At 32.0% G+C, this 10,692-nt stretch overlaps 1 protein-coding gene across 1 annotated transcript in view; it reads right to left on the bottom strand.

Moving 5' to 3' along the window:
* Positions 1–4,988: 4,988 nt before the first annotated feature.
* Positions 4,989–10,692, bottom strand: part of CHD1 (chromodomain helicase DNA binding protein 1) — a 134,671-nt gene continuing 128,967 nt past the window's right edge. The window contains exons 33-36 of the mRNA XM_042782681.1: positions 8,862–8,958; positions 7,815–7,866; positions 6,817–7,030; positions 4,989–5,334 (exon numbers count right to left, since the gene is read on the bottom strand). Of these exons, the coding sequence (XP_042638615.1) occupies positions 4,989–5,334; positions 6,817–7,030; positions 7,815–7,866; positions 8,862–8,958 (709 nt within the window). The remainder of the gene's footprint in view (positions 5,335–6,816; positions 7,031–7,814; positions 7,867–8,861; positions 8,959–10,692) is intronic.

Below are 10,692 nucleotides of genomic sequence, written 5' to 3'. Positions count from 1 at the left end.
TATATATATATCTTATTTCAAGACACTGAAGAAAATGAAAAGGCAAGCCATAAACCTGAACCAAACTCACTGCCATCAAGTCAATTCTGACTCATGGTGACACTATAGGACAGAGTAGAACTGCCCCATAGGGTTCCCAAGACTGTAAATCTTTACGGAAGTAGACTGTCTCATCTTTCTCTTGCAGAGTGGTTGGCAGGTAGGTTCAAACAGCCTACTGTTTGGTTAGTAGCTATTACCTTAACCATTGCACCATCAGAGCTGTTGGGCAAATTATAGAGTAGGAAAAAATAACTGAAGTTCATCTGATAGAGGATTTGTACAGAAAATATGTATGAAATATATAAAGCTGAAATCAATTTAAAATTGGAAAGGATTTGGAAAGACACTTCAAAGAGGTAAGCTTGAAAACAGTAAACAAACTCAAGTAATCATGATACACTGATAAAGCATACAAAAGTTCCCAGTAATACTAAGAGACCAGGTAGTAACGGCCAGAGTGTGGTAATTCTGGGCATTTATGTGAGGCATAGAATTTCTGAAAAAAAACACCAGAAAAAAGTAATACAGCTGATACGAGGCACTGTTTTAGGTGCAGGGGATACAGCAGTGAGCAAAATAAAATCCAAATTTGACTAATTTGGCCAGTAAGTGGTGTTGAAAGAAAAAAAAAAATCAGGGATATAAAAAATGGTAGAAGTTGCTAATTTGGACAACCTAAGAAGGCACACAAGTTGAGTTCTGAATTATAATCGAGAACAAGTTCTGTGCAGATCATAGGTAAAGCATTCTTGATAGAAGGAATAACAATGCCAAGTACTCTTGGATGTATTCTAAGAACAATTATGGAGATAGTATGAATGAATCAGACAGAAAAGAAATTGAAGTACTACAGATAAGTCAGAGAGAGCGAGCTAAGACTACCGAATCCATGGATTTATCAAAAATTATGGAACATTTTACTTTTTAAAATGTCATTGGTGGGGAAGGTTTCATTTTGCTTATTATAAGATTAGATTCCTATTGGATATATGTGTAAATGAATTCAGAAGAATGGCTGAAGCAAAAGACAGTCCACATACAATTGGAAAAAAGGAAAAATAGAAAAGCTGTTGAGACAAAGGACAGGGAAAAAAAAAAAAGAGCAAGTGAGTAACCTGAGCAGAAAACAAAACCAAAAGCCACATCTAAACACAATACAAAGAAACTGAGCACTAGAGAGAAAGACTTGAAAAGTACACAGGTGAAATAAGTGGCCATTCAGTTTCACAGCTTATTTTACAGATTGGACAGTAATTTATAGCACCCCACAACGAAATTGCAACACAATCCATATTTTCTGCTATAAATAGTATGTATATCATCAATAGGATCATTGAGTTAGGTTTATTTTCTCTTTTGAGAAAAAATTTATACCTCATCAGTTTAATATTTAGATGAAGACTGAAATGTAGTGTCAAACCTGGGATTAAAAGCATCTCATTCATTTGTGGTTTTGAACTACTGAACTGTTTCAAGTGAAGGTTGAGTAATTTAACAAATACTAAAGGGCAAGGTGGCTAATGGCCATTGAGAGTAGAAATCAAACACACAAAGCCTCACTGGAGAATCTGTATAGGTATTTTGCTAAATCTGAAAGTCTTTTTTCTTTTTACAAGTAATCTCATTTTTTTACCCTTTAATATAGCTAAAGGTTCCTATTCTAGGTCCTTCTTTGAAAGAGAAGCCAAAGGTTTCCTGTACTAAAATCAAGCTGTTAGGTTCTTAAAAAAAAAAAAAAAAGAAAATTAGTGTATTTTACCAAATCACTTATCATCATCAGGAGAAAAGATAATTTCAGTTGCATTATTTTCTTCCAAAGATCTACATTTGGATGCTTTAAGAATTTTAATGCAGAAGTTTGATACTTTGTCTCAAGATACTGTTCTTGCAATATTATCTAGCCCATCATAATCTTGTATAAAGTATCAGAATAATATAGAGTTTAATTTGTACTTTTGTTGAGCTGGAATCTAATGTGATGGGGCATTTATATCAATATGCTTCAATACACCAATTCAGAACATTTAAAAATATTTTATTACTAAGTATTGAACTAGTTAAAACTTTTTAAAGTCACAGTTAACAGTTTATATTTTAGATGGCAATAGAAGCCTAAAGAAACCTGTGCTTATAAATTGCTTTTGCCAAACCCGCTTACCTGTCGTAGTTATAAAGCCGCATTGTTATTTGTTATAGCCCACAGACCATTTTCTACTCAGGAACAAGAGTAATGTGGTGCAAAGATAAAAAATCGTGCCATTTATCGCTACTAATTCTTGCTAAGGCTAATGAAAATGAACAATAATCTGTACTAGTGTGTATGTACTCAACTCTTATTGTAAAGTTTTTCATTTCATTAAATCACTCTGAAATTAATGAATCATTCAAACTCATTTTCCAGTCTGAAAACTATTTTCTAACATATTCTAAGCAAAAAATATTTTCTTTAAAGCAAACAGACCATTACTTTTAGAAAGAATCATTTATTGTATATCATTAAAGTGGAGGGTTAATTGGTACAGTACTATGAATACTCCCATCCTTGAAAAATTAAACATAAATGGATAAAAATTAAGCAGAATGAGCATGTAAAAGACAGTAATAAGCTTATTTTATAATGTTCCCTGTTACACCTATGTATTAATGTTCTCCTTTGTGTCTTACCAAATTTATGGCTTGTTCCTTTCCTAAATAATTGGTGACTTCTTACATATAATAGACATATTTTCCAGAAATTAATAAATGTTACAGTTTTAGATTCTCATTCAACTCAGCTCACTGGTTGACTGAAATATTCAACTAAATTTAACACTGTATGAGACATAAAAATGCATAAAATTTATTTTTAATATACTTCTAATTACAGGAGCCCATTTCTATGAAATTTGCACCATCAGATATAAAGCAAATGTCCCAAAAGAAAGGTGATAAATTAAAATCATTCAATTTGATCAATTCACTGTGTTAAGACTTCATAAAGAACTATAATCTTTAGTCAAATATTGTCTCGTAAAAGAAAATAATCACTTATAGTAAATGTGGAGAAAAGTGAACAAGCTTAAAAAATATTCAGCACTAAGTTGTTTCATCACCTTTATATTTAATTATAAATTTGATGCTTAGAAAATGAGCTATTCCCTCACATATTATTTCATATACCAGGAAAAGAACCAGTTCATTATTTTTCAGGACAACTGTATCTGAAAGAGAAATCATTTTTTTTTAAAATAGTTTTGTTTTGCACATAGTATAAACTTTAGATCTAATTGGATTAAAAAATACATTGCACTCATGGACAATATTTTATAGACTGCTCCCACATCTAATAAACAGGGACACATATAGGAACATATTCTTATACTCGTATTTGTCAAAATTCAAATTTGTTACATCACAGTATACATCCAGGAATGTATTCAATATTATTTTAAAAATTTCCACATAATATAAAAAAATAAAAATCTGTGAATAAATATAAGTCATTCTAAAATAATATCTGCAGGAAGCCAGAATCCAACAATGAATGTATATGAAATAAGTGTTACTTTATAGAAAGATTCATATAGTCTTTAAAATAGTTTTAGCTGTAGTGCTACATATTAAGAATATCCAATTGCTTACCAAAATATCCTTTTTTCTGGCAGCTAAATGTTATTTAAAAAAAAAAAATAGGTTAAGTGCTCGAGGGAGTAAGAATGCAGCAGAAAATTACAGGAGCCCACATATCCTTTTTCTTAAATTTAATTTGTCATATATAAGGTTTTTATATACAATCAGTGTGCATCGTAACAGTTTATATTAAAAGTCAATCAAGTTTATCTAAAAGGTTACCTGGCTGCATAGCACATTTGACATTATTGCCCACATGAAAAGGAGAACAAATGGATTTACAATAACTTTTGGCTGTTTTGGATTCTGAAAGTTTTCATACATCTATCCTTTTAAAGCAAATGCATCTGAAAGAAGTTTCCAGAGCATGCAGTTCTGATTTTACATATCCTCTCACCAATTTGTTACTATAAACACAATATTGACTAAAAAAGAAACAAAAAGAGAAAGAAATAACATGTATCTAATGAAATATTCAATATAAAAAGAGGACTAATGGAATTAAGTGGCCCCTTTCCCCATTATTACATTCTAAACAATGGTTCCATCAAGACAAATCATTAAAAAGTGTTATTAAATGGACTTTTTCTTTTTCTTTTTTTTTTAATAAGAAGGCCTGAGTTGGTAGGGAAAGGAACAGTCAAAAAAAGCCTGAGAAGGGTAGGGGAATAAGGAAAGCTCATTTATTCCATTTACAGTAATTTACAGGTTTTTTTTTTCTTTTTTTCTTTTTTTGTAAAAAGGCATAATAATACATCACAAACAGGAAATTCCTGGCTATTTTACAGATATAAGTACAGAATTTAAATATTCAAGCTTGTGATGAAAAGCGGCAAGGTGGTCGCAGTGTACAATGTAAACAAGTAGCTTTGGAAAGTGAACAAAGTCCTTGAGTGTTTTTTCTTTATTAAGAAAAGAACTCTCTTTCATTCCTTCCTGAAACATGATCACAGGTCAGAGTGTACAGTTCATAAACAAACATAATTTAAATGGAGGTCAGTTTAAAATCACTGACTTAAAAACAGTTTTATCCAGCCTATATGGGAGGGCAGTGTTGAGGTCCCTGTAATAGTAAACATTTTCCATTTCTTTAAAAAAGAAAAACAAAAAAGAAAAAAAGTACTACAATATTTGTAGTACAGTGCAGCATAATCCTTAAATATAAAAATATTTTCTCTTCTGTTGGGATAATAAACCTTGCATCCTGGAAAGAAGTAACAATACTGCTACTGATAGAAGATCTGTTTATATCTTTCAAGTCATGTAAGGCAATTACTGTGTTGGTTTATGATATATGGCTAAAAGAAAAGTCCAGAAATACAAAGTATCAGTTTCTGTTATGTTTTCCGACTACTCCAGGTATGCTCAGGAGTACTTTTGTGTTCAACTGAGTGTTCAAACGGAGATCTGGAGCCATAAGGAGACCTCTGATCTAGTGGTGACCTAGGGCCACTACTGGAAGCTCTGTGGTCCATCTGCCAATCTGTGTGATACCTATAATCCCTGGTAGATTTATGGTGTGTATATTCAGAACTTGACCGGTAGTCTGAATGTAACCGATGATCTGAATGAGAACGATGATCGGAATGAGATCTTTCTTTTAAACTTCCTTCCAAATTTGACCTGTGATCTCTACTCCTATGATCATCCAGTTTTCTGTGTTTCTCTCTGTCATTATAGTATCTAATAAAAGAGAAATAAAGAATTTTAGTCAAATAAACAATGTAAATTAAAATGTTTCCAAATAAAACTTATTTTAAAACACAAAAATCCTTAAAAACATCTTTAAAAATTATATACAAGCTCAGTGTTTCATTACAAACTTCATAAAAACAAGCTGAAAAACAACTGGAAAATAACTCTAGATCCCTTTGAAGAATAGATTCACAAAACTAAAGCCAACACTACAGAGCAAGCACCTCAGACACCATCTAATTTCACATGCTCATTTTAAAGCTGTAACTTTATTCTATGTATTAGTATTAAGACATCTTTACTATCTGAAGGTTAGATTTACAATAATTGCAAGTATCCAAAATACCCCCAAAATGCCCTTATGCCCCTGAGTACATAAAATAAAAACTTCTAGAATGCAGTCTATGGAATAACTCATAAAGTAGAATTTTCATTGGTTCATTATATCTATTAAAACTTTCCTCAATTTTGACTACATATAATAAGATTTGACTCATAAATCACTACTTAAAAATTTACTCCCTACATAAATAAATATGGCAGTTTAATGAAAAATCTCTAAAATGCTTTCCCGTTCAAATAAAATACACTGAACATCAGTTAGTATTTTTTGTTTTGGCTAAAGGGCCCTATTATAAACATAAATCATTTCTATAGGTCTGTGGAATTATACACTACTTACTACACAGGTGGCTTTTCCCTTTCATCATATGCCCCCTTCCTAACATTAAAAGCTGTCTGTAACTGATGTGTTCATAGTGTGACAGTGCTTCTCAGGGAGAAGAAATTATGCAGTAAGCACAATTAAAATTCAAACAAAGGCTCAATTTATTTATTTCTCATCTTTTATTCTTCTCAATTTTCATGTTTGCCTTTAGTAACCATCATTAACTAAAGAAAATATTCCATTACCAATAATTTCATAAAAGGTATTCTGCAGTTGCCATTATTTTCAGGTTGCTTACTATCCAAAGGCTTTACAAAACTACTATTAAAAAAAAAAAAAAAAAATCCTGGTTTCAGGACTATTTCAGATTGCAGGTTTAGGTTAGTCGCCCCCCCACACCCTTTTTTTTTAAAATTGAGGTGTGTTCACAGAAATTCTTTTTCACCTCATGAGTTTTTTTTTTTAAGTATGGAATGCAGAATTCTCCCTACCAAATTTTAACCATATTCCACCCAGATTTTACCCTATTACATTTTGAAGTGTATTTGTGCAAAACGTTCTCCAAAATCAACAACAATGAGTCCAACATTAATTTTATAAATCTCAACATGTATTTTCATTTTAAATTTATACTTTGAAAAACTATTTTATAAAGAAATTGAGTTCTTAGTATCAACAAAAGAAGTACTCTATGCTTCACATAAGACTTAAATTTTGATTAAAGATTGAATTGGCTGGCACAACAAACACAATCAAAAGAACGACATCTATATCAGAATTTCAAAAGTAACTCTCAAGTTTACCTGCTGTCTTGTTTATAGTGATCCCAATCACGATGATCTTTACCATTACTAAAAGAAGAATAGGGTCTTTTCCTGGAATCACTCTTTTTGTAAGAATCTCCCTGATGCCGGTCTTTATGATGATCATGAAACTGAGATATCAAATGTCTATCAGATGAATAACTATCTCTGCTACTATCATCATGGTTTGTATTCTCTTTTAATCTTTCCACATCTGTTAGAAACAAAGTCCAACTTTTATTAATGACTTACAAAGGAAGTGATAAAAATAACTTTGCAGCTAGATTAAAAAAAACCTCCAGCTTCAACTCCTACCAAAACAAAATTACACCCCAAAGAGAGGCAGCTAAAGCATTTAGAAAAAAATGCAGTAGTAAGGTTACAAAGGAGCCCGAGGAGGCATAGTAGGTAAAGTATTTGTCTGCTAACCAGAGAAGGTCAGCAGTTCAAATGCACTAGCTGCTCTGCAAGAGGAAGATGAAGCAATCAACTTTCATAAAGATTTATAGCCTTGGAAACTCTATGGGGATTGCTGTAAGTTGGAATCAATTTGATGGCAGTGGGTATTTTTTTGTTTTTGTTCTTTAAGGCTCAGCAAGGGCCAACTGATTCTTAAATATAAAGAATTGCAACTGAGAAATACAGGTGCTTACCTTCTCAGATGGACTATACTTTTGTGACTCTTGTATGAAAAGAATGCATTATTCTTCCAAACATCAAAAAAGAACATACATTCATTTTAATAATTAGTCTATAATTCCTAGAAACTGGTAAAAGGCTGAGTAATTTATGGAAGTTTATAATAAGCTAAAAAGGATTAAGATAATAGATTGGATATAATACGTAGGTTTGTATTAGAATCATAATATCTTACTATAAAGACACTTTTAAATAAAAACAAAAATTCATTTTATAATTTATTTAAAACAAAATTAAGAAGCAAAAAAACAGTTTTTTAAAAGATGTATTCTCCAAAACAATTAGTTAGGTTTACTTACCTGGATTTCTAATCATATGAACATTCAAGTTGCTGTTCTGGTCACTGTTTTGCTAAAATAAATGTACAAAAGTGTAAGAATCTTTTTTAACTGGCTTCAAATACTTACGAGACATAAAAAAATCCATAAAAACAAAATTCTGAACAAATCCCTCACATAGGTTTTAGAACACATAAAAGCAACATTTATAAATCTTTTTTTTGTAAAGCAAAATGGTTTGCCTCTTATCTTTAAAAAAAAAAATTTAGAAAAAGTTTGACTTACAGACAAGTTACAAAAATAGTACCAAGAATCCCCACATACCCTTCATCCAGCTTCCTCTAATGTCAATATCTTACATAACTATGGTACAATGATCAAAACCAAGTACTTGACATTGGAACAATACTATTAACTACTTTACTCAGACATCCCATTTCTCCCCACTAATGCTTTCTTGTGTGTTCTAGGATTTAGCTTAAAACTTCCTATTATACTTAGTTGTCATGTCTCCTTAGTTTTCCCTAATCTGTGATGATCCCTTAGTCTTCCTTGTTTTCCATGACTTTGATATTTTTGAAGACAGTAATTCTGGATAATGTCCCTCAATTTGCGTTTGTCTGACATCTTCTCATGATTAGAGTAAGGTTCTGCATTTTTGGCATAATAAACACCACGAAAGTCATGTGTTTTTCTTAGTGCAACACATTAGGAGTTCATGATGTCAGTATGTCTTATTACTGGTGACGTTAACTGCGATGACTTGGTTAAAGTGGTATCAGCCAGGTTTCTCCTGTATAAATTAGTTTTTCTTTTGTAATTAATAAGCAAACATCTCAGAAGAGATCCTTTTAAATTATGCCAGTATTCTTGGTTTTTGCCCACTAATTTTAGCTTCCATTGAATTTTGTCTCCAACAATTACAACTGTGGTGTTCTAATGGTGATTTTCTATCTCTTGATGGCAGTGAGTGTAATTCTTACTACATTTATTAGCTGAAATCCTGTATAAGGAAGAACACCTCCTAATTTAAGGAAATAAGGAAAACAATATGATACATTAATTTACCTGAGATTCCTGCCGTTTTTTAATAGCATGTTTATATAATTTGTGTAATTTTCGTGCATCAAACTCAGTAAATTTAGACACGAAAATCCACAGGTTTCTAGAAGAAGAAAAGGTATATTAGTCTGGTGAAAAATACTTAGTTTTTCCATTGAGTCCTTTCCCTCTAGACCAAACATACACATACACACACACACACACACACACCCACACCAAGACCTCTATGGCACCAAGTCCAAGGAGATTTTATTCCTAGTATTTATAAAACTTCACATATAAAGGCATCAATGAAACTAAACATTTATTTTTAATTCTCTTTCAAGTTCCTTCATTTTAATATCTTTGGAATGAAAATCAGTCATTAATACAAACTTAAAGTGTACCAAACCAAAAGTGTAAAAGAGTAAGGAGGAGACTCATCCTTTATGATCAAGATTGTGGATATATGGAACAAGGTATGTTAGTTAGTAGTTTCAGTAGAGATACCATCTATTTAGTATGGATTAAGCTTATGAAAAAATGTTTCTAATTACTGCATTAAAAAGCCTATGTGATTTTATTATGGTGATGAGAGTAATGTGACCAGACACTACAAACCATGGAAAGCATGGTTTCTCTAGGCTGCTTTTCCCATACCAAGGGAGGTACTAACAATTGATCATAGTACTCTTTCATGATGAATTGAATCCTTCTTAGTATACCTTTCTTAGCAGCTGCTGGTCATTGCTGAAGTACTAGTAATAGCTTAACATATTTATAAGCTCTGGTGGTGTAGTGCCTAAGGCATCTGACTGCTAACCAGAAGGTCTGTGGTTCAAACCCACCAGCCACTCTGTGCAAGGAAGACAGGGCAATCTACTTTCATAAAGATTTAGAAACCCAAAGGAGGGTGTTATGAGTTGGAATTGACTCGATTCATTGAGTTTGGTTTGGGTTTTTTTTTTTTAAAACACATTTATAATTTTTTCATAAGAGTCTTCGTTTTTTAGTAAGTATGTTAAAGTATGAATTTGTAAAGACAGAGGAATTACTAATAATTTTTAAAAAGTTACACTATAAAAATCCATTGCAGTTTAAACAGCAACCATCCACATTCTAAATCACTCAAAATTTGCTTCTATGGTGAAATTTCATACTTATGAAATTGAGCTATTTAAATAAACTACAGCATATTATAGGAGCTCTGGTAGTATAGGGCTTAAGGCACTTGACTGCTAACCAGAAGGCTGGTGGTTCAAACTCCCCAGCCACTCCTCGAAAGGAAGGCTGGGCAATCTACTTCCATGGTGATACCACCTCGGAAACCCAAGGAGGGGACGCTATGAGTCAGGTCTGACTTGACAGCACGTAACAACAACAACAGCATATTATTAGGTTATTCTTAACTAATGGATACTTTCATAATATATACCACTTATAATTTTGTTACTAATTGTTTATTATGAAAACTTTCAAACATATAACACTACGATGAAAAAATTTTACAATGACCACACATATACCACCAGCCACTCCTGGGAAGGAAGGCTGGGCAATCTACTTCTGTAGTGATACCGCCTCGGAAACCCAAGGAGTGGTCACTATGAATCGGGTCTGACTCGATGGCACAGAACAACACACACATACCCAGTACCTAGGTTTTATTAACATTTAATTGTGCTTGCTTTATCATCATCCCATATATCCATCTCCTTATCTATTCTTGTTTGATGAATTTCAAAGTAAAATTCAGTATATGTCCCCCAAAATACTTCAGTATGCATACCATTAACTAGTATTCATTATTGTTTTCTTAAAAAACTTATACACAATGAAATGTATAATATTTAAATGC

The sequence above is a fragment of the Orycteropus afer genome, unplaced genomic scaffold, assembly GCF_000298275.1.
Source record: "Orycteropus afer afer isolate SDZICR_OR568_19922 unplaced genomic scaffold, OryAfe1.0 scaffold00408, whole genome shotgun sequence".
Lineage (NCBI taxonomy): Eukaryota > Metazoa > Chordata > Mammalia > Tubulidentata > Orycteropodidae > Orycteropus > Orycteropus afer.
The sequence above is the reverse complement of the archived record's forward strand: the minus strand, read 5'-3'. Positions and strand labels throughout refer to the sequence as shown.